We start from the raw sequence: 24,706 nt of genomic DNA, 5'->3' as shown, positions 1-24,706 counted from the left end.
TGAACTCAATGAGTAACTAGAACTAGTAACTAGAACTAGTAAAACAATAGCACACGCTTGTAGAAAAAAAAAAGTTGGATTGACCTTTGTGTAATTTGTGTTCTGTTGTGTCTGAGAATGAAAAGATAAAATTCATGTTTTTGTGTCAAAATCTGTTTGTGTTTATGATTGTATGTCTACGTGTGTGTGTTTAAACCTGTACAACATATAAGAGAAACCAGAAGCAGACGTGAATCTTTTCCGACAGGTCGTTTTTGAAGCTCAGTGAAATAATCTGGATGAAAGCCATCTGCTCCCCCACAATTAAAATAATTAGCTGGAATAAATGTAACTCTTCATTCCACTCTGGTTTCCAGTGTTGCACAGCTTCTGGTCTGCAGTGTGGATGTGCTCACAGGAAGGTCAGGTTTTTCACACATTCCCCTCTCTATTTTCCTTCCCCCATCGCAGTTTGGAGACTCTCAGCAGCTTCGCCTTGTGAGAATTTTGCGCAGCACTGTGATGGTGCGGGTGGGAGGAGGCTGGATGGCACTGGACGAGTTTCTGGTGAAGAATGACCCCTGTCGAGGTGAGTTCAAAGGTTAACTTTGAGGAGTCACGATCCAATTTTGTTTAAAGGTCAGCTGTTGTACTGACTTTCACTTTCTTTGTTCGCGTGCGATGAAAGAATTTGATTGTATATCATTGTTTTTTACTACCCACACATGGAGGATGATGATGATCTGGATTAAGATTACTGTGTATTCAGTGATGTTAGCTCAGTTATTGAAACATGAAACGTAACTACTGTCCAATGTCTATTTATATAGGCCTGTTTGAAATGGCAACTTGGAGCTTAAAAATAGAAGATATATCACATATATCGATAATTCATGCAATATATTATATTATATTATATCTTTACATAATATACTGCAATTTTCTGAGGGTTAAAATGAGTTTATTTTCTTTTGTTCCCGCTATCTCAACACTGAATGCTTGAATGAGATAACACAGTTAAATCATCTGTTAAAAATATATTTCATTTGTAAGCATATTTTTATTAACAGTGCTGCCTACATATATACTTATATATACCATAATGCGACCCACATTTAGCTTTGGTACTCCGACATGTTTCTGCTAGCATCTGTATTAATGATTAATTTCTGTTTTTCCCACTAAACCCGCCTCCTGCTCAACATGAACATTTCTTCTAGTGCATCACCACGGGAGCAAAATGTTGCGCTCGGAATCAAACTCTTCAATTACTCAGTCTCCTATAGGTTGGCAAATCTCAAACTTTCTCACCTTGCTCCATGAACCCACCAGTGGTATGTGTGTCTGCACATCCGAGCTTGTGTTGGTCCTGGTGTGTGCCGTACTGTAGCTGCGTGTGAGCGCTCAGTGTGAAAGAATGTCATCCTCGGAAACCGGCTCCACCTGCAGTCAGCTGTCGTTCAGCTGCGGCTGGTTTTCATGCATGCAGTTGTTTGTGGGAATCACATCACCTTCGAGCACTTCAGCACAATGAAACTGGCTCATTTTACTCGCCCGCATGTCATAGGGAGCTCTGAGTCAAGCTTCTTTTTACAGTCCAGGGTTCGAGCTGTGCTTATCTGACTGTATTGCCTGGTAGTATAGGCTCCTTCATAGGGGAAAATGGTTACATTGCCTCTATGAAACACACGCCACAAAACCGAAGCAGTATTTCTTACACCATTTACTTTGTTTGACAGGGTGGCTTAGTGTTTAAAACTGCATGCAGGTCTGTTTGTTTTCAATGTAACCGTACTGTTTAGTTTATACACTGTAGTTTAGTTTCCTATAATTCTTCTTCTTTGGTTTGTGAGAGTATTTAGACTCACTTTGATTTATTTTAGTTTTCTCGCTGTCACTTATTCCACTACCGTTGCAACAGGAACTGGACGTCTGTTCAACAGTATGGATGAGATATGAAACTGCATGAGCTGTTTTGTTGTTGAGTCACATCATGATAACATTTCATTGGTCTGTTCTTTGGGGTCGCCTGGAAATTGCTGTGTAGTTCAGTGATGATTATAAGAAAAATACATTGGTAAATTTCCAATTCATGATATTACCGTTAGAAGCAACAGATTTCTACACAGCCGGGAATACAGCTTAGCATGCAGTGTTGTGCACGACAAGACATGCACAAGTCTGGAGCCACCCCTCATTTCTTTATATTTTGCATCGAAGGATCCAGAATGTTTGGTAAATTTTTGAAAGTGGTCTTGAGCAATAGTTCTTCTGGGTTTCTGGAGGTCTTTCAAAATGTTTCTTTGGACATTGGCTGCTTTTTCACTCATTTTTATTCTGACCAGCATCAGAGGAATGCTTTTTGTTTGTTAAGATGAATAACACCGTCCTGTGAATCATTAAAACATAAATCAAGGCACTTTACGCAGTGTTATCTACACACAACAGACAATCTAGCAAAGAGCCAGTTTTAAATGGTATATTTAGGTACTTGGTTACTAAGAGCCTGTTGCAAAAACTCATGTGGCTGTCAGGATGCAATTTTTAAGAATAAGGAACAGAGAAGAGGCTGATGCGCACCAAATTAGGCAAGAACTGTACTGAAAATAAGTGGCAACATGTCTTAAGGAGTGATAAATTTAAATTTGAAATTTTTGGTTCAAATAGTGATCAATATGTACTGAAGAAGTCAGGACAGACACAGCAGTAAGTGTCTGCAGCAATCTGTAAATCTCAGTGGGGTTCTGTCGTGGTTTGGAGCTTGGAGTCAGTGGTGTCGGGGATCTTGTCAAAATTGTTGGAATCATGAACAGAAAAAACTACCATTAGATTTGGATCCACATACATACAATACCATCTGGAGAGGATCTGACTGACAACAGCGTCATTTAACAGGATGACAGTGATCCTGAGATCACAGTGAAACACTGTCTGTCATGGATTGGGCTCCCTTGAGCCTGAAGCTCAACATTATTATTGTGCAACAAAATGCAGCCAACATCTAAAAAAGAAATTTGAATATCCTTCAGTAAGATTGGAGAGCTATTCCTGAAGACTACTAAGTATCAGAAACTATAAGAAGCCTTTCATAAGAGAGTTCAAACTGTGCTGAAGAATAAAAGCTCATTAGAATTGTTCAGACTTCGCCTCATATACTGTTTTCCCATTTACTCTCAGTCTGCATGTTTTAATAAATCTCGGCATCTCTTTCCCATTTTTCTGGCACAATATAAAGAAATGAGGGGGTGGGTTGTTAACTCACCATCATCTTAATCACCATTAACACAAAAATAACAGTGACAGGTGTATTTGTGCATCATGGCTCATTTTGAGTGTCTTTCTTAGCTAAAGGCAGGACCAATGTGGAGCTGCGAGAGAAGTTCATCCTCCCAGAGGGAACCACTCAAGTGATGGCAAGCTTCCGCTACAGAGGCCGGAGGTCTCGGCCTTCATCTCGAGGAGCTTCTCCCAACAGATCCACCTCCAGTCAGAGCCTCCCCGTCCCCATCAACCCAGCAGCGACCAGCACACCCAAGGTGAGAGGCTACATCTGCCATTAGAGCTGGCTGCTGCCTCATTCTGTCTCACCCCCAACCTCTCCACCACCATCATGATTTTCCTCTCATTTATCTGCTTTTTAATTTGTTTTTGTTTTTTTTAATTACCCTTGCAGAATTTGGTCATTTTGTTGTTTGATTTCTGTGTTTCTTCCATCTAGTGTTCCTGATAGTTTTTGAGTTTGTGAATCCATTTCTCTGTCTTTTGATTTGCCGTTGTTCCCCAGAATCCCCAACACATAACCCGCAATTATGATAAACCATGGCTTACAAACAGCAAACCCTCCACTCCTCTTAAATCATCAGACTCCTTTGGGAGCCAAGGTTCATCCTCAGAGGTATAGTCATAATGCAGCACATGATGTGAAACACTTCAGATATATGACCCAACTGAAATCTATTGAAAAATCTTTAAAAAAAAAAAAAAAAAAAAAAAAGAAGAAGCAAAAAGTGCCTTTTTGTAGATTTATTTCTGACTTCATTGGATTTGAAGATGCAAAATGAGCTTATTAGATTTTATTTGGGTTTGTAACCTTTATTTTTCTTGAATAATTGGCTCAATCACTAGCTCTTTTCTTTCCTAACCTTTATTTTTTATACCACTACATCATGTACAACTTCATATGTCGCCTCTGCATGTCATTAATGTCTAATGACGTATTGCTCTGCTGTACATGAATTCATACTAACTGCATCTGACAGATACACCTCAGTTATGGGAAAAATTATGATTTTACTAAAATGTTTCTTTTTTAAAAAATAAGAATTAAGACTAATTTTTATTACATATACATACTCAAGACTTTTATTTTTAAAAATTTGGTCTTCTATTTTTTTTTACTAATAATTGCATCTGATTACATTTTAATAAAAGTTTGTTTCTTTCGCAGAGTAATGCGGTTCAAGGCAGCAAATTGCGTTTGCCTGGGTACCTGTCCGGCAAAGGATTTCAGTCAGGTGAAGAAGGGAGCTTGATCAGTGCTGCTGTACTAAAAGCTCGAACGCAGGCAATAGGTGGTGAGTAGAAAGCATCATCTTTGCAACTTTTTCTCCACATCTATCCATCGCATTCACATGTAAATTTGAATTCCTTTTCAGTGTTTCTTAAAGTGTTTCCCGATTTTATCTCTCTAGAATCGAGAAAAAATTCCAGCCGACCAGGAAGTAAAGCCGGAAGCAGAGGAAGCAGTCGCAGAGGAAGTGACGCCTCCGACTTTGACATCTCAGACATCCAATCCGTGTGCTCAGATGTTTCCGAGACGGTCGGCGACTCTGCCAGAGCGACGCCGCGCTCCGCGTCCCGTCAACACGGAGGGAAACCCTCTAAGATCCCCACACCTCAAAGAAGAATGACCCCTACAAGCAAACTGGCCAAGGGATTGAAGCGATAGACAGTGGCCTTGAAAACAAACAAACAACAAACCCAGGAGCTATTTGCACCCTAAACACATAATGGACACTGGAGATGTGTAACTTAAAGAAAAAAAAGTAAAAAAGACTGCAAATGTGTCACGTGTTATTTAAATTCTTGCAAAGATGTAAAATATTCTGTTAAGAGGCAATATGGTTTAATATTTTGTGAGAATGGAAAGTCAATGGCCTTGTGTATTTGTTTTTAATGTATTTTATTTTTTGTGAAAATATGTCAAATTGTTTTTATTGTACTTTATTTTTATTTATGCAAATCCCGAAGAGGATTGATGAACACTAGAAAATCTGGGAATGATCAAGCCGAACTAACATTTCTACACTAATGAAGGGCAAAGATGCAGGATAGTGCTCTAAGAGTTACTGAATGTACTATTATTTATGTATGCTTTTGTTTGGAGTAGATGGTGCATTATGGTACCGTTTGACACACTGCGATTATCTATTTAAGTGCTATGTTATACTGCCAACATGCATTTAAAGGGCAATGCAATATATTACAATAAACCCCACTAAGCACTGCAGAAGCCTTCGAAAACCCCTATTTAAGACAAGTAGCAAAAACCTCGTAACCATGATGCTTTTATGTACCCGTTTGTCAGCAGCTGCAGCCCGTCTTTTGTTTAACCACCTCACAGCAAATGAGTACTCTGACCTCGAAGAGGTACCACTTCATGTAGACATTCTCTGTGCACCCATGTCAATGTATGGTTAATTTCGGTAGAGCTGAAATTGTTACTGTAACATTACTTTGTAATAAACCTGCTTGCAGAAAGCCACCAGAGACTGGTGTGCACCACAGAATCGCCTCTGTCTCCTCTGTTATTTTTAGCTGCATGGGCAACTTCACAATGGCCCTGTAGCTCTGATGTTGGTCACACCACCAGCCAATCTCTCAATAGCTGTCTGAAAGATTTCCCTGAATAGGCTCCGGCCTCCCCGCAACCTTGATTTGGATAAGTGAAAGAGACTGGATGGATATTTCTCGTCATCTCTGTTTGTCTGTCAATTTTTTTTTACATAAGCTGGAGAACTTGGGAAATGGGAACTTGTTTTATTAAGCAAAAACAGAACAGTTTATGTTTTGTTTTTTTGGGGTTTTTTTTCATGTGTTGCAGGTATTTATTGTATGCAGTATAATTCAGCAGTGTTTAGGTGCAGTGGCGGGTTAGATTGAAGGTGTGATCTTTTCTACATGGAATGTTTGCAGAGCGTCTTGTGTTTAGCTGTGACATACTGCATCTTTCTCTCAGAGAAACTGATTTTCCGAAGGCAAATCACTAAATTCAACTATTTTTTAGCATAACTGATCAAAATTTTGATCAAAGTTCAAGGACAGGATTAGTTTCCAACACTGAAGCATCATTTCAGTAGTTTTAACTTGCATGAAGTATGCCTGCACCTCTTCAATGTGGTGACGCAGGGCTGTTTAGTCGTCTTAGGTCTGGCTGACGTATGAGAAGAGAAGGATCCTCTGGGGACCAAAGGTGGAGTGGAGCTCAGGGGTTCTCAGGGATCCTGTGATTGAATGATCCTCCTGCTCAGCTCAAACACCGGCCCTGTGATGGCACTTTAGAACGGTTTAAATCCACACACCAGAAACTGGGAAAGATCCATCAACGGGAACTCCCAGAAGCTTCACAGGAATATGTAAGTAATTCTAATATTCCATACAGTTTTCTTAACTTTTACATTTAATACAATTTAAGGAGGTAGCAGGAAAGTTTTAAAAGCAATAAATGATATCAGGTTGTTGAGCTGAGGACATTTTAATTGGATCAGTTACACATGTTATCTAGTTTTGTAATCATAGTATAGGTAACAATCTAGGTGCTTAAACTGCAAATCATTTGCGTAGGCAAAGCTGTAACTACAGCTCATACTGAAGATAATCTTGCAATAAAACATAGTCAGAAAAATGCTTTCTTATTGGTATTATTATTACTCTTAGTTTCCTTCTATTCTTTTGATATCTTTAACCTTTGTGCATGGGTAGGGAGTACTTTTGGAAGACATCGGAGGGTTTCACAAAGCCTATATTAACATAGTGTGCGACCTGATCTCTTAGAATTATTGGTTTGTTTAATTGCTGTATTACAGGCACTTATAATTCCAGACATCAAAAAACTGAAAATGCCAGCTCAGAAAAATATGCTGGTGTTTGTGGCTCTCTTTTCTCTTTTGCGACTGGCCCAGTGTCAAAAGTTGCCAAGTAAGTTTGCATTTTTTAAATGCGTAACCTCATATTACTGCCTATTTTCGAATGTATAAAAAGAACAATTTTTTATGTATCATAACCAAATGTAGACAGGTGTTGGTTGATTGTGTGGGTGCAGCTCTTGTTATACATGATGCCATCTAAACTCAGATCAGCCCTTTGTGGTTAAAAAAAAGTAAACGGCAGTTATAATCCTAAATATCATATTAAGAATTAGTTGTTTTTTTCTTTTTCTTTTTTTCTAAACGGTAGCCCACTACTGTATTCTGACCAGCAGATGTCACTGTTTGTCAGCCCAGTGCCTGGTCCAACAGCTGCTCCATGCCAATATGCACAGTAAAAGGTGTGCAGAGGTCAATCTAGGGTTAAGATTTGCACATTAAACTTTGAACTCCTGCAGCAGAGTTACGCTATCACTAAAAAACAGTTATCGTTGTGTTTTTATTTCTTTTGATAGAAAACAGAGCAGCAAAAAAAAAAAAAAAAAAAAAAAAAAAGAGAGAAATCAGGAACAAATGTTTTGAGGATTAGATTACTATTTGGAGCCAAAGAGTGTGCAGCCTGAAACATTTTTTTTTTTTTTTTTACATTTTCTTAGCTATGGTGTCCTGTTCAGTATCCACAGATTAAAGTCACAAACAAGCCAATTCACATAAAAATAACCTGGCAACAGTGTTTTCCAAAAAATCTAAGGCTAATATTTCTTAGCAGGTGTATATTTAGGTCACAGTGTCTGTAATCATAAACATTCCCCAGCTTTAATCTGAACATTTACAGGAAATTCTGCAGCAATGCTGATCTCATTCAGAGTGCAGTACAAAGCATCCAGTGTTTAAAATTTAGTGGTTAAATTCACCCATGAAGGAAAATAAACAGCCTTGTTGTGCTAATGGGTTTAATGGATTACCTCACTGATTAGATGGCATTAATAACAACACTGAGTAATGCATCTATCTAATAAAAGTCGGTGATATCAGCAGTGACGTAAGATTCAGAAATAGTCCAACACCTTTGATGCTCAACCAGTTATAAAGCAAACTAACCTGAGTGTTTGTGCTGCGAGGTTTTGACTTACTGGAGGAGTTTCATGTGCCTGACTCAAGAGGAGTGAGGAGGGTGGACGGCTCTCAACCTGAGGCAGTGGCCTACCGTATCAACCCCTCCATCCATCTACAGAAGTCCATGAGGTACAGATCTGCTAAACCTCACTAGAGCTTAGAAATAATTAAAAACTAGCTTAAGAGCACTCTGAGAACTTCCCCCGAAGGTCTACACTAAAACTTTGATGTTTTATGTTGTTTTATTATAATATGAGGATGTCAGCCTCCTCTTATTGGCTGATGTCTGACCTTTGGCCTATGACCTTGAGGCATTACATGCTGACTTTTAATTATCTTTATTCATATGACTGGAGCAGAACTGCCTGAAATCTTTAGCTTCTATAAGCTGTGAAAACTTGAGAATATAAAGATATAGTTATCCGTGTGCGATTTTGCCAAACCATAAGGCGTCATTGTGAAATCCTAGGGCATCATGCTGACAAAATAAAAAAGTTTGTTGTACAGCTCTCTTCATTCCCTTTCATATAATATATTACTTGATACGGATCTCAAGTGGTGTAACCAAGGTGTGTGTAGGAGTGCACACTGAATATCAGGTGTGGTCACAGGTGCAGCAGAGGACACCTCTGATCACACTGCATCTGGTCAGGAGTGCAAACGGAGCTGAGTCCTTTAATCTTTCAAGACTGGTGTTAAATTTCTCTTTGTTGAACAACTTAACACTGACAACTGTGTTGTGTCTGCAGTATGAACAAACAACTGTGGTGTAGGATTCTGGTACAGGTGTCACTGCAGGTCAAGTTCCCACAGTAGAGCTTTTTCACATCAGAGAATTTAACTTGTCACAGTAGGAAAATCACAGGTGTTAATGATGGCTTCGTTTTGCTCAGAGAGGGAGGTCCTGCCTTTGTGCAAGTTCACCGTTTAAAACATCTGTTTTAAAAGCTTAGCAACATCGATTGACACTTTATTATGTAGAAAATGCATTTTAACATTTTTTTTCCTTTTTAGTTTTGTGCAGACTACAGCTGTAGATTAGCTACCAAGCTAACTTTGGCACTAGTGATATATAAAACTCCACCACCACCATAGTTCAAGTGTCTCAGTTTTTACTTCTTCATATAAAATAAAACTATTAAATTCCCAGAATTTTTTTGCTGATTTTTGAAATAAAGTACCCTCTGTTTAGTCACCCAGCCCTCTAAACCTGATTCTTGTGCCACAGCGACGTGTACCCAGATGGACTTCCCTCCGACTACTCGGTCATTGCAACATTTCGGGCGACCAAAGACACTGCCAAGGAGTCCTGGAACCTGTGGCAGATCAGTGACCCTGAGGGACAAGAGCAGGTTGGCCTTCGGTTCCAGGGTGATACACGTTCCTTAGACTTCTTCTTCACAAGCCCCCATGGAAGCCAGATGCTGAGGACCTTCCATGGTGTGGAGAAGGTCTTTGATGGAGAGTGGCACAAGGTAGGACTGAGTGTGAAGGGCAGCCAGGTGAAACTGCTGATAGACTGTGAAGAGATCAGAGTGGAGTCCATTGATGAGCCAAGGCCAATCATCCACCAAGGATATACCTCCATTGTAAAGCGTGCTGCAGGAGATCGCTCTGTGTCTGTATGTTGACACTTTGCATTTGCAATTATCTTAACTAGTCTTTGTTTTGATTTTTTTTATATAGCTTTATTTTCTCATATTATCTTCCGTTTCTTTCAAGGTGGATTTACAGCAGATGGAAGTGTCATGTGACCCAGAAAAGGCCTATTCAGAAGGTTGCTGTGAGCTCTCGAGCGTGGTGAGTCATCCATCTAACATTACTGCATCTCTGTTTTTAGTGATAGGTGTGGAGTATGTGTGGAGTCACATGGTTACCTATATGTCCATTGCAGTGTGGAGGATATGCAGTGATCGGCCTCACAGGGGGAAGACCCTCTTGCAAATGTATGCATGGGCAGCCTGGCATCCAGGGCGCTCCAGGACCAAAGGTGAATGTCATTCTGCATGCAACTGGTTCAAGTTGACAGACAAGTTGAATCTGTCATGCCATATTTTTTATTCTTCTGCAGGGTCATAGAGGCCTTCCGGGAGAGGATGGAGACCCAGGGAGACCAGGGAACTGGGTAAAAAATATACAATATTCCATGAAAGCGTCAAACCTCACTGGATGAATGCATACTGCAGTATACAATACATCACGTATTCTCAGCATGAGCAGAATCTTCTTCCTCTTGCCGCTCAATAAAGAGTTAAGCTGGCTTGTGGGTGAGGGAGACTGTAAAACTTTCATTCGTGAGACAGCAGCAAAGCTGTGGAAAATGGCAACAGAGGCACAACTGAGAGACGACAGGATGGAAACAGATCTGGAAGCAGAAGCGCTTAGCGATAGTAAACACGGGGGCTCCATTCACAGTTCGAAAACTCATGTTGAAGAATCCTAGATAAACATGAACCAACATGGATGCGACAATAAGCTGTTGTTGTAGCTCTGAAATATGCATTTACATCTTAAAATTTAGGCGCTGTTGTTTTAGAATACAGGATTAAACTCAAACTGGCAAACGATCACAGGATTTGTAATGGTTTTGCTTTCCCATTTGGAAGAAACCGTGCCAAACGTAATGAATCCCACACACAGGAAAACAAGGCAGTTGAGCAATAACCATGCCCTCCAAGTGCTTGGTAATGAGTGGCATTAGACTGCTTAACTCTTGTGTAAAAATTGTCAAATGTATTGTTTCTCTAAAAGGCAAATTCTTTTACAAGAGGAGGACTGATTTGGGAAAAAGAGAAAAGGTGTCAGAAAATTCGAAAGATTAAAGCATTAGGCTAACGGAGCCAGTTATACATGCATCAGTGAATGAATAAATACTCCCACTTTTCTATCCTTCAGAGAGCTGCAGACGTGATTATTTCCACTTTAAATTTATGACTTGTTAATCTCTTTGATGCTTAGCAGTCACTGTTATTGGCACGGATCAGAAAGTCTCTGAACATGTGTTTAAAGAAGGAGCATTTTTTTTATACTTGTGCGTCAGTTTGGCTTTTTAACATGCCCTTTGCTCTCAAAGAAATCTCCCATGCTGCCTGAGTGTCGACTCACATACACTTAGAGCACATTTCCAGAAGTGTACATGCTACATTATTCATGTCCCAAATTGCGGCTGTAGCGCCTCTGGGAATAAACATCTGTCTTGTGTAAGTGGTTAGAGTTTTGATCTCCTGCTGGCTTGTGAAGTACACAACCCCAGCTTGATTATCTCCTTCCCTGCTGGCATCTGACGAGGGCATTTCCTGGCACAGAGGATATGAACTGGCCATCTCAGGTGGTGGGTGGTCCTTTGCTCCTCTCAGCCTCACTGCCTCTGATATGTCATAAAGTTCAAGGTCATGCCTCTCGGCTCACTGTTTAGAGGTTCAACTCCATCCAGCTGAGTCTGCGTAAAGACAGCTTTAAGTGAGATAGACAAATAAACTGTCACGACAAAGGCATCCTGGCCTTGCTTGATGTGTTTGCTGACTTAGTGAAATGCAGCCAATTGGGAAACACTTTTCCTTCTACTACTAAGGAACTCAGCATCTGTGCAAACAACAGTGATCCATGTTATACCAAGCTTTCCTAAATAGTGCTAGTGTATATTTTTCATTGAAGTGACTAATATGAGAGCGCTGACATTTACAGTATTTAAACTTATTTGTATTCTCAGACTAGTTTGACAGTAAGAAAAATAAATAAACTTGTTCCAAATGGTAAGCTTAATACTTGGAAGTTCTAGCCTTGAAAATGTTAGCTTAGCATTAGATGGTCTAGTCTAAGATCAAAAGATTAAAAAAAAGAAATCAATCAATGATAAAATAGATACTACACCTATCTATTACACATGAGCACCAAATGACTGATCTTAAAAGAGACTAACCAAGTTTTTCCCATCTCTCCCACCAGGTCAAAGTGGGCTAAACTAAACTCACTCTATTCTGGCTGGGGACTAATTTTTAGAGCAATAATGTGACATTTTAGGAAATATACTGTCTCATTTTTTTCTTTCTGCTTGGAATTAAATCAAAAGATCAATACCAGACACGGTTAACAACTAGATAGCCAGCTTTTTCTCTAAAACACAAACAAAAAGGCAAAACAAATCTTCCTTTATTTGCCAAGAACATTATTTACTGTGTGCTGCTTTTATGTTTGTCTAAATAATTTGCTGTGACACTGTACAAAGCATTTGTCCCACTCTCTACTGAAAGCTATTTTCACCAGCTGTGCGTCTAAATATCAGCTCTAAAGCTAAGGTATTAACCTTAGCTTTAGAGCTGATATTTAGGCCAATTTGTTGCATAATAATAATAATAATAATAATAATGTTGCATAATGGAAAATAAGCAAAAATAATGCAAAAACAAACAACTGATTATATGGTAGACTTTGCAGTGTTTTTAATCTTATGTTTTAATAATAATAATGAATTGGATTTATATAGCGCTTTTCAAGGCACCCAAAGCGCTTTACAATACCACTATTCATTCACTCTCACATTCATACACTGGTGGAGGCAGCTACGGTTGTAGCCACAGCTGCCCTGGGGCAGACTGACAGAAGCGAGGCTGCCATATCGTGCCATCGGCCTCTCTGGCCAACACCAGTAGGCAAGTAGGGTAAAGTGTCTTGCCCAAGGACACAACGACCAGGCCAGAGAGCCCAGGGATCGAACCGGCGGCCTTCCGGTTACAGATGTGATTCTTAACCCCTTGAGCCACGGTCGCCCGTTATCATTTTGACACAATGATAATGGTTTTGCTACTTTAGCTAATGGTGGGAAAGGGAAGCAAAGAATTGTATTTTTATTTAAAATGTGTTCTGCTGCCCAGTGGCATGGTGGCTAGCACTGTTGCCACACAGCAAGAAGGTCCTGAGTTCCTTTTCTTTCTGTGTGGAGTTTGCATGTTCTCCCCGTATTTGCGTGGGTTCTCTCCCGGCACTCCTGCTTCCTCCCACAGTCCAAAGACATGCAGTTAGTGGGGATAGGTTAACTGGAAACTCTAAATTGCCCATAGGTGTGAATGCGAGTGTGAATAGTTGTCTCCATCTTTGTGTTAGCCCTGTGACAGACAGGTGACCTGTCCAGGAGGTACCCTGCCTCTCACCCTAAGACATTGTGGATTGGCTCTAGTCCCCCCACAACCCTGAAAAGGATAAGCGGAAGTGAATGGATGGATGTTTCTTTCTCTATTCTAGCTCTGTCTTACAGTGGCCAAATGATCATTTTGGCTACTCCATTTAGGGGTTGCCACAGTGGATCATCTGCCTGAATCTCACCCTTTCCCTGACTCATCTGTCACACCAACACTCTACATGGTCCCCTTCACTACATTCATGATTCTTCTCTGTGGTCGTCTTTTTCTCCTCCTGCCTGGAAGCTCCATCTTCAACATCCTTTGTATAGTATATCCACTCTCCCTCCTCTGCACATATCAAAACCATCTCCGCCTCGGCTCTCTAACTTTGTCTCCAAACTGCTCAATCTGAACTCTCACTCCAAACCATATATGACACCAGCTTGAAGATCTTCCCTTTTTCTGTCTCTCTTGCTGCTGTCCTTCTGCCCCAAATCACCCTGTCACTCATCTCTCTAGCACTTCACCTTTCCTCCTTGTGTTTATTAGGGATGAAAGTCTGAAGTGTAAGAGACTCTTAGTCTGATGTATCCAAAGTTTAACGACAAAAATCTTATTAACTTGTAATCAGTGAGAACAGTCACCGTTAATTAAATTTTACGCTGCTCCCCGGGCCTTTCACCAACAAATAGCTGTTGTGCAAGAAGTCTTGCTTTTGATTAAGTCAAACTTTATTTTGCAGGGCATAAGGGGGAACACAGGAGATTATGGCAACATTGGCGAACCAGGCCCAAAGGTGAGATTTGTCTTTAAACGATCCCATCAGGGCTGCACTTCACTTTGGCTCGTTCTCAAGATTCATTAATGAAGCCTCATGTATGCATGTATGTATCCTCAGGGTGAAGAAGGAATCAAAGGCGAGAAAGGAATGAGAGGACCCTGGGGCCAAGTGGTAATTTATCATTTTCTTTACCTCAGAATTTTACAAATGATGATGAATATTAATGGGATGCTGTGTTAACAGGGAGACAGAGGTCCCAAAGGGCTGAAAGGATTAAAAGGGGCAACGGGCTTTACGGTAATAACCCTTTTGAGTTCTTGCTTTAATTGGCAAGCCACTTAATGAAGTTATAAGTTTGTTGTTGTAGCTATATAACTTTATAGATGACTCAAAGAAATTAATGTTGACATTTGACTGTAATTACAGGGAATTCAAGGACCACCTGGAGACATTGGAGAGACTGGAAAATCGGGAGAAGCTGTAAGTTAACCTTTCAGGCCCAGTGGTAAGTCCTTAAGCAAATCATTATATAATTACTGTATAGCTAACATTTTGACCTCCTTGAAGGGTATTAAAGGCATCAGAGGATATGAAGGGATTCCTGGGTTTCAAGGAGTTAAGGTATTCAAGTTTCCTGACAGTTTACTTAATTTTTCCCTCATATTATATAATCTGAAACTGTTATGTTTTTATTTTTAGGGTGAAAAAGGGGCTTCTGGTGCAACAGGGCGACCTGGGCTTAGAGGAAAGCAGGTGGGTGGTTGTGGGATTCCCTTTTCCATGATCCATAAAAAAACACTCTACAGTCTTTGTGCGCTTCCTTCAAAATCCCCTTATGTGAGCATGAAGGGTGCGTAAATCATTTTTAATGTTGTAAAACAATGGAATAGAGCTATGTTTTTGGCTTATGTGCCGTCTCCATAAACAACATTAGTTCATGTGGCTGGATTTTGGCTGAGATCTGAGGGCCTGAACTATATTAACGTAAGCTGGTGAGTCACTGGAAGAAGGGCTTGAACTGCAGCGATAACCTACATGATACCTACACTGCATGAACTATATGAGGGCACGTCCTATTAATTTACTACTGAAACAAATGTATTGCAGATAAAGCAACATTTTAACTTATGTCACTTTGTATGATGAATTTACAGGGCATTGTGGGAGATCCTGGAGAAAGGGGAACTCCTGGACTGAAGGGGGGACCTGTAAGTCACAGATCAACCGTGGGGATATATTATTTTGCTTGATTAAATTTATAACAACATAATTTTGAATTCTTATGAGTGTTTTTGTCTTGAAATCTAGGGAATTCAAGGACCTGTGGGCAGAGCTGGCACCATAGGACCAAAGGTAATTCACTGCCAACACACTCAGCGCATCACACCCGAGGGCTCACTTGCACTTGCAAAAATAATATGTCTCCTTAGGGCATTATTGGAGATCCGGGCTTACCTGGCAGAGATGGTGATCCAGGAATAGAGGTATTATATTCTTCTTATAATGACATGTTTATGTAGAATTTTGGAAGCAGTGCCCATTTATCATTATACTGTAAATGTCATCTGTTCTCTACAGGCTTATCAAGGACCACAGGGCCTCAGCGGAAAACTTGGACAAAGTGGAGCAAAGGTAACTCACTGATATTGTTAAGTTTTGTAAATAAGTGTAAAATGTAGTTTTTTTGGCAGATTAATATCTGGCCATTTGTTCCTTTTACAGGGGGAGAAAGGCACCCTGGGGCCACCAGGAGAAATAGGTCCCAGAGGGCAAACTGTAAGTCACATTTTCAGGCATTTCATTCACCAAAGACGGCACATAATCCATTTTGTTTGTAAAGTAGTTTGCCATCCTAAAGGGAAATGACAAAGAATAAAGCTGTAGCTTAGGTTGGTTAATAAATGTTATATCCTCTAGGGCCCCAGAGGTTACAAGGGTTCTGCAGGAAAGCCAGGAAGACCTGGATTTATTGGCCCACCTGGACCCACTGTAAGTGCTCCAGATGACTTTTCTTAACTCTTCCAAACACTAGTTCATTTTCTTCGAGCTATTAAACCATGTCATCTTTTTACAGGGACATGTGGGCATGCCTGGAAAACGAGGGCCCAAGGTAATACATCCCTATCCATTACCCATTTGAGAAATAAAATGGGGGCAAAATTACTGTTAATGGTTCAATTATAGCGGCTATTTGGGAATCATTTGCTGGGTCAATGAGCCACATAGAATTTAAGATTTACAGATGGATTCTCTGTCCAAACCAAGACATTTTCCTGGTTTGGAAAGCAACCTTGTATTTAGGTAACAATGGTAGGTCCAATTAGATACTAGACAGCACTTTTTTATAATGTTGTATAAACCATCCCTAATTTCGCTGCCCACTAATGTAACATAAGTTGGTAGAGTTCGAGGAAACAGTTTAATATGTCAAATCAGAGGCTGCTGCTCAGGGCATGTTGGCTCAGTGTATTTTTGTCTCTCCATATGGACAGGAGGTCACTAAAAGTGCTAAACTCCCCCACAGGACCTGCTCTCAGTGTTTACAGTACATCCCACACCAATGAAAAGGGGAGATATTCATGCAGAAACCACTGTTTTACTTCACATGAAGAAGAAAAACAAATAATTTATGTAACAAATAAATCAATAAATGAAAAGTAATTTAAAATAAAGCATGTTCAGAAGTGTTTTCAATTTGCAAACATGACTTTCGCATATGGGTTGGTAAAGGTCAGCATGGATGGACATATGGTATTAGAATGCATGCAGGAGATATGCTTACTGAAATATTTCATAGCTCTACAACTGGATCATCTCAGCTGTCAGCCCACAGTGGATGTGGGATGAACACTGGCAAAAAATGATAGAGTAGAGTAGCTAACAGTGTTGGACTTTAGTGTATGGGACTAACCTGCTAAAGTATGTGTGGGACTGCTCAGTGTGAATGTGATCAATATAATGAACCAAAATAATTGCAAAAAATCATGAAAATGTTATTTTTCTTTTGCCTTGTACAGGGTGACACGGGAATCCAGGGTATTAAAGGAGTTAAAGGTGTACAGGTACTGCCTTACTTATCTTTTCCCTGTTGCTCAACATATTCATTTTTTCTATCTTAACATCAAATTAATTTTTTTTTAAAGGGAGAACAAGGAGTTAAGGGCCCAGCAGGACAGGTGAGATTTCATACATGAGACTGTATGTGTGTTTTTTTCTTAACGATAAATTGGAGCATAATAATTATAACACCGACTAATGATTAAAAGTCTTGGTGTACAACATTCATTTCAAGAACAAACTGATTTAAAGAGTTCAATTGCAGTTACAGGAAAAACGTTTTGCACGCTGTGTAATTACTTGAAGTTCCAGACTCAGTGTCATCTAAGTGAGAGAGAATTACAACATAAGTTTTGCACTTCTTACGAGTTTATGCATCCATATTACCCCTTAGTGTGCTCACTGTGCTGCTGCTTGTTTCTAAGAATTCTGAAATTTTAAAGTGCATTGTCTACAATTGAAAATTAAAGGTTTCTCAGTTTGTTGAGTTCCCATAGTCTAATAAAGGAGATATGGAAATAGCTTTAGTTTGTCACAAAATTGAAGTGAAATTAATTGTATTCATTGAACACAATTCTGAACATGATCTACTAAAGACCAAGTTATGTGTTCAACATAAGTTGCCATAATGATCTAGCCAGGTCAGGTCACCTCTGTGACACTGAAAACTCCCAACTCTAGGCTCGACCTACTTTGCTAAGTCATTAATCTTGCTTTCTAGTACACTTTTCAAGGTGTTCAAGCCAAAGTAAGAAAAAAATGGATAAAACTGAACACTGTTGCTACTTTTCTTAAGCAAAAGTCTTCTCCAATGATCACATCAAGAGCACAACCTGCAAAGAGCTCGGTGGTAACAAAAAAACACTTTAATAAAACTTGCTACAGTGTTTAAATGCCACTTGAGAAGACTTAAAAATAAGAATGATGTTACTGGAATTGCACTTTGCAACACGTCCTCGGTTTACAAATGTCCACGGAGATGTTCCACAACACATCTGAGACTCTGTTCTGCCACAGATGAGACTTAAGTGGAAATAATGGAACTGCTCAGCAACACCCAAACTTCATCCCAACCACAGATGGTGTAGGGAGTATCATGATTTGGAATTGTTTTGCTGCCTTACCTCTGAAAGACGTGCAGCCATTGAGATAAATTGTACAGGTGAATGTGAGGGCAGCATCACATAAGCTTAGGACAATACCCCAAAGCACACGAGTAAGACAGCACAAGAATTATGGAAAAGGGGGAGGGGAAACAAAAAATCCCTTTTCTGATTTCGATTGCTGATCTTGACTCAGTTGAGCTTTGGCTTGACTTGATGAGGTCCGTTCCATCAAGAACAATCCAAGAAATGTTTTGAAAGACTTATTGTAGGAGCAATGGTCCAAATTTCCTCTTTATTGTTGTTCAAGACTCATAAGCAGCTGCAGGAAGTGTCTGCTGAAAGGAGACACTTCCTGGCCAGTAAAGGAGAATGCGCTGAGTGATTACTCAATGCGTTGAATAAAGGCATGAAAAGTACAAATGTTTCTGTGTTATTAGTTTAGATTGCAGCTATAACTGTGATTAGAGCACATTTTAGGAATAATCAATTCAGAATTCCTGGGAATTCCAGAGGGATCACGAACCTTTTTTCTGTCACTATAAGCTGTCATTTGCAATCAACCCAGTTCTCCGATTTAATATATCAGGCTAGTTGTGATTAGTTGAGTCACTGAAGAGAGGAGTTGTGCAGGTGTGGAGTTTCCTAACACTATAATATTTCTGCAGCTACGGCGATTAGAAAATCCGATCGTCACATGATACGAATCCATTAAATAACATTCCAAACATATTTAGAACATCTGTCAATGTGATAAGAACAGAAGCACAAATGCACTAAAATGAATTCTGCACATTTCTCAAAGCTCTCTGCCGGATTTAATTTCTATTTTCAAACGTCCATAAAAATATCATGTTTTTTTAAAAATATATTTATACATTATACTTCCAGGGCAGGTTTTGGGAGGTTGAAAGATTTTACTCTTTAAATGTCTGTTTACACTTTCTTTATTTCCTGTATTCAGTATAACATTTGTCCCTAAACCTATAACCATTCATATCATTCAGATTTTAAGCAGTTAATGCTTTCCATAAAGCTTGCATCCATGCAGAAGTGATTACATGTTGTATCCTGACGTATACGCTTGCTCCATCCTTAATCGTGTCCTGCTGATGTTGTTAACATCCTGTGTAGGTTGGAGACAGGGGTAAGCAGGGTCCTCGGGGAGGACGAGGGAAGCGCGGGCCTGCAGGCCCACCTGGACGTTCAGGTCCTGTCGGAGTCAAGGGTGTTCGAGGTGAACTTGGACCAGATGGTTTTCAGGGGCCGCCGGGTCCCCCAGTAAGTAAAATACAAGCCTCCGGCTTTTTTTTTTTTTTGGCTGATACAAATAACATTTAAATGCTTACAGTATAGAGTAGTACTGTTTGTATTTAGCTCTGTAACTGACATGAAAAGCAGTCTCTACTATAATTGGCACGTCATCGTTCTGTGAAAAATGGCACAGAAAGCGCAGAGTAATCATTTGCTCTAGTAGTTACACTGACTGGCACACACAGTGTTTGGTAACAGCTTTGGTGTCAAGAACACATTTAAACAGTGTCTCATTAGCCTGCAGTTAGTAGTGAGTCACAGCAAGAGTTTCGTTTAGTGTGGCTATAAATCCATAATGAGCCTCGGGAAATATTGTTGGCTTTGTTCGCTGCATTTCCCTCAGAGAGGCAGCCGTTGCTTCAGCGTGCCCCGTCCTGTAATAATCCATTTTACATGTCCCGTGGTTGGAATCCTTCCAGTGATGGATGTGGTAATGATTTCTTACACAGGGTCCGACCCTCCCTGCTCAACACGTGATTGAGGTTTGTAAGAAAGTGGTCCTGGAGCAGATGTCCATGTTTGCCAACTCAGTGAAGAGGACATGTGCTGCTGTCTGTCCTCTGTACGGGGATGTTCCCATGGGTGCCCCTGGTCCCCCTGGACAGAAAGGACCCCCCGGACCACCTGTGAGTTTTACACTTTGGGTGTTCACTGTTCAAGACATATCAGTCTACACTCTAGGAACATTTACTATAAAAAAAAAGAACAAAAATTTGCACATGTCCTGTGCAGACCTTTAGCTTAAACACACTGTCAGAATCCAAGTACATTCTCCATACATTGTTCATTATTGTCTGCCTGGCTGAGTAAAATGCAAACACATTGCGAAGGTCTGGACTGGACTAAGAGAGCTGAAGTATTTGGCAGAAAAGCTTGGAATGAAAACATTACAATTTTCCACGTCTCCATGAGGACAAATAAGGAGTCACAGACTAGACACTTGGTCTGTTTTGCATGGTTTTTGGAAAGTATCAAGGCTGTCCTTGGATTAGAAAGGCTTTTCCACATTATTTTACAGTGTAGAATCAATTCATGTCCCACAACTCCTAATCACAATAACTCTCTGGCTGATAAATGTTCTTGAAACCATGACTATATAAAAATATTCCTCTATATTAGATTTTGGATGGTAAGCCTGATGTTGTGGCGTTTGGTGCTAAAACAAGTGATGCACCAATAAAATGCAGTGTTTTCCCATCAGAGTATTGAGTTATCAGCCAAATAAATCTTTTCAGACTTTTTGTTCAGAGCTGGTTAGAGGTGAAACAGGACTTAAGTGGTGGCCAGGTTCAAGCTGAAAACACTCAAAAGATTAACAATGTGTTTTCCTGTTGATGATGTTGTCAGGGGGATCCTGGTAATCATGGCACGGAAGGAGAAGTGGGCCCACCGGGATTCTACGGAGAAGCTGGAGAAGCAGGCCGAAAAGGAGAAGCAGGTATGGATAACAAACAAGGGAGACTGTATTTATGAATACAGTCTAATATACATGAAAAAATAATAACTAATCAAGGTTTATTTTAGGTAGAATACGTGCTGGAAAGAAGGCTATGATATCCTATACTTAAACAGACATCATTTTATTTTTTGGCCTCTTACCATCAGGACAAACCCCCCCAGAAATACATCAGTACATTATGAATGGAACGCTTACTCAAAATACATGGTGTCTGACTCTTTTTCAAGTTCTTCAGGGCAGCAAATTGAGCTGCGCTGCATCACAGATTTTGCACTGTCGTAGAATCATGTCCCAAATGGACACTACTGAAAAAGAAATCTCTTGAGTCTTTTAAGCGTTCCACCAGCCCAGCATCTACCTGCACCCTTCAAGGGCTCAGGGTCCAGGTGTGCTCTGTGTGATCATATTTTTGAGCAACATGATGATGTCATAATATCTGATATAGATAATCAACATCAAGTTTTAGCCGTGTGCACAGTTTGGTTGCTCAGCTCCTGGTCATGAACGTGTACATTTTCTTATTTATGGTTTGAGGCCTGAGTGTGATGTCACGGTCATACCCCTGCCAGGCCAATGAAACTGAAGAATATTTATAAGGTGTTTTAAACATTAATTTACCAGTGATCTCAGTAACACGTATGGTGTTTAATCAACATCAACAGCTTGGTCATTAGTAGAGTTCAGAAAGGAACTGAACATGATTTCCTGAAATATAGAGTTTGAGTAGTAAAGTCAGAACTCTGGCAATTACACTCCAGTTAAGCTACATAGCGGCGTCTAGATGCTGATGGTGGCAAAGATGAAGCATGTGTAGACTTGGATGAGGATCTCTGTCTGGCCAAGATGAGGTGGAGATGGGAAGAATGTCACAGGCTGGGTCTCCGACCCAGCACTCTGAGTTTTCTTTGTATTTTTTGATATGTTATTAGTTTGTGTTATTTCCTATTTGCCTTTAGTTTAGGCAGTTATTGTTCCTGGGTTTTCTATGTTTTGGGGTTTTCTATTTATTTCATCACGTATTAGGTCTGTTAAGTTGTGTTGTCATTTCCTGTTTTATTCTGACAATGTCATGTGTTCTTTGTTCATTGTATTTAGCTTTCCTCTCCTGGTCCTGTCATTAGGTTTATGTCTGTCAGCTGTTTTCCCCCATGTGTCGCCACTTCCCCTGATCACCTCATGTCTGTATTTAAGCCTTTTGTTTTCTTCATGCCATTGTCAGTTCGTCTGTTTATTCTCACCAGAGTTACAGTCATAGTCATAGCCTTAGCCTGTTTATTTTCCACCTCGGTCATAGTTATAGTTTTTGGTCTTAGTACCTTTAGTGTTTTGTTTCTTAGTGTTTTGCCAGTTCAGTGTTTTGTTTCTTAGTGTTTTGCCTGTTTGCTTTGGTCTCTTGGTTCATTTCCTGCCGTCATTGCAATAAAGGTTCACTTTTCTGTTAATCATTACTATTCCTCGTCATCATCTGCTTTTGGGTCCTGTTTCCGCACACATCGGCGCACCCCGCCGTGACAAAGAAACTGGGTCACACACAGAAGTGAGGCTAAAAGACAGAGTGACAGAAGAGTACTGAGAATTAAAGGGAAAGAGGCTGATTGGTTCATATGAGGCAGCCAAGAAAATGAGTGGACCAGAGTGATGACTACTTAAGTTTGAGAGCATGGCGAAGCGGAAATGATGTAAAGAGTAGTCTAGCAGCCCAAACATATAGATCTTTCTTGAACTCATGCATCTGCGTGTGTGTTTTGATTGCAGGTGACAGAGGAGAGCAAGGTGATAAAGGAGCCAAGGGTTACGGCCTGCCTGGTAATACTGGAGACCCTGGACCAAAGGGTACTTTTAACTTTTTTTTTAACTGAAATTAAGGCATCAACTGATGTCGACATCTTTGCTAAGCATGTTCAGCTTATTCTTAGTTTTAAATTCCAGGGAAAAGGGGCTGGTGTACAGTAACATGAGTACTTCTTGGACAGAATGAAATGATTTTTCTCTGGAAGTACGCTGGTCTTGGAATCTGCACAAGAAGCATTACTCAGCTCACTGAGCAGACTGCACGAACTGAAGACTAAACAATATTTTTGACTCCGTCGCAGGTCAGCGTGGACGTCCTGGCAGAGCCTTCAATGGCCAGCCTGGAAGGCAGGGTCAAAGGGGGCATACGGGCCGGCCTGGGCTCAGGGGCCATCCGGGTCTTAGAGGACCTCCAGGTGTGTGCGTCACCTCTGGGTGTGCTCAGCTGAACTCCACTGGTGGGACACCGCAGCCAGCAGAGCGAAGGTTGAGGAATCAGCCATAGATGAAGAAATATAGATGTTCAATACTGACCTTAAAGGAATAAAACATGCATGATGTTTGTTAGAATCTGATACGATACATTTAAATTTAATGTAAATATGCAAATCAAACGTGAACTGATCGTGTGAGAACAAAAGTGGTGCAAAAAATATATTTGTAAAAAACAAAATTACACATCTTTATAATAAAAATCCATTTTTGGTAAGAGAGCATGTTATTGTGTGTGCAACAACCATGTAATGTTTGATGGTTGCTAATAATTGCTAATTAATTCTTAATCAATTGCTACACTGTGCATGTATTTTTGTAAACTGGCACTGGATGCTAGTGTGACGTTAGTGTGCTGCACAAATTCCACAACAGTACATTCCCCTTCAGTAATATCGGAATTGAATCTTTCCAAAAGTCTGGAAGAGATTTATCTGTATTTTAATATTATTATTATTATCATTGCTTTAATTGTCTGGGTCAGACGATGTTACTAAATGCTTAAAGTGTTCCAAAAGCAAAGAGAAACATTCTTGGTGTTTGGACTCGGTGAGCAACATGCAGTGTTTGAATAGGGTGCCAACTTGGAACGTAATATCAAGTTTGGGTTTTTGATTTCTTGTGAATAATTATTACCTTTGTTGAGGGGTTTTGCACTGCATTCACAGATTTTCCTATCTCCAAACCCTGTAAACTGATTTACAGCAACCATCACTACAGCAAGTAAGTACGAAGACTCTGTAGTCTTATTTGAAATAAGAAATCTGTGATTGTTCATTTTGTATTAGACATGGAAAAATGAAACCCCAATTAAAAATGTATTTTTAACTCTGGATGGGTGTTTCCAGAAACTCCTCGAAGCAGAAAAATCCCACACAAAGATGCACTTACTGAATTTTCTTATAACATTTGCCAACAGCCATCACAGTCACCATGATGCATTTTAATAAAATCGGGTGTTGGTGTACTTTTCAGCCTTTTGAATTTTACACATCTGTGAGTCCTTGCATTCAACGAGCAAAACGTTTCAAAATCCTACAACAATGACACAAGCTGCAATGTTTCCTACAGAGTAGCTCTTTAACTACTGTTACAAAGCTTTTGCTTCACAGCAGTGCAGCAGAGTTGGCTCAGTCTCAGCCTTTTGTGGACTTTCCAGCTGAAAAAGGTGCTGCGTAAGTGGAAAGGCTCTAAATTGCTCGCGGGTAAGAGGTGCTGAGTCTATCTATCTGTATTTGCCGTGTAGTTGGCCAACGCCCTACGCGGGGCATTTCCCTGCTTTGTGATCCATTCATGCTGGAAAGGTCCCATTAATCCTGCAGCCCACAAAGGAGTCAATGAGTTGAGAAAAA

At 40.1% G+C, this 24,706-nt stretch overlaps 2 protein-coding genes across 6 annotated transcripts in view; both read left to right on the top strand.

The window, feature by feature from the left end:
* dst (dystonin) overlaps window positions 1-5,768 on the top strand; it is a 97,561-nt gene extending 91,793 nt beyond the window's left edge. For 3 of the 5 annotated variants that reach the window (XM_085428342.1, XM_085428340.1, XM_085428341.1), the window contains 6 exons: window positions 451-568; window positions 1,200-1,313; window positions 3,325-3,515; window positions 3,764-3,874; window positions 4,427-4,553; window positions 4,671-5,768. In XM_085428342.1, the coding sequence (XP_085284468.1) occupies window positions 451-568; window positions 1,200-1,313; window positions 3,325-3,515; window positions 3,764-3,874; window positions 4,427-4,553; window positions 4,671-4,927 (918 nt within the window). In that variant the 3' untranslated portion in view covers window positions 4,928-5,768. The remainder of the gene's footprint in view (window positions 1-450; window positions 569-1,199; window positions 1,314-3,324; window positions 3,516-3,763; window positions 3,875-4,426; window positions 4,554-4,670) is intronic. The other 2 variants (XM_085428344.1, XM_085428343.1) reach the window with 1 other exon arrangement.
* Window positions 5,769-6,281: 513 nt separating this feature from the next.
* On the top strand, window positions 6,282-24,321 carry LOC146655757 (uncharacterized). Its single transcript, XM_085428334.1, has 27 exons — window positions 6,282-6,614; window positions 7,065-7,176; window positions 8,246-8,369; window positions 9,469-9,862; window positions 9,963-10,040; window positions 10,135-10,230; window positions 10,312-10,365; window positions 14,100-14,153; window positions 14,256-14,309; window positions 14,382-14,435; window positions 14,565-14,618; window positions 14,706-14,759; window positions 14,838-14,891; window positions 15,293-15,346; window positions 15,447-15,491; window positions 15,569-15,622; window positions 15,717-15,770; window positions 15,861-15,914; window positions 16,056-16,127; window positions 16,213-16,248; window positions 17,156-17,200; window positions 17,282-17,314; window positions 19,433-19,579; window positions 20,062-20,238; window positions 20,960-21,050; window positions 22,827-22,904; window positions 23,165-24,321. The coding sequence occupies exons 2-27, from the start codon at window positions 7,098-7,100 to the stop codon at window positions 23,365-23,367; spliced, it is 2,292 nt and encodes a 763-aa protein (XP_085284460.1). The 5' UTR covers window positions 6,282-6,614; window positions 7,065-7,097; the 3' UTR covers window positions 23,368-24,321.
* The last annotated feature ends 385 nt before the right edge of the window (window positions 24,322-24,706 follow it).

Source organism: Rhamphochromis longiceps, linkage group LG13 (genome assembly GCF_057381845.1).
Source record: "Rhamphochromis longiceps isolate RC_006_pf linkage group LG13, R_longiceps_female_GT1.1, whole genome shotgun sequence".
Classification (NCBI taxonomy): Eukaryota; Metazoa; Chordata; class Actinopteri; order Cichliformes; family Cichlidae; genus Rhamphochromis; species Rhamphochromis longiceps.
This window is presented reverse-complemented; position numbering and strand designations above follow the sequence as displayed.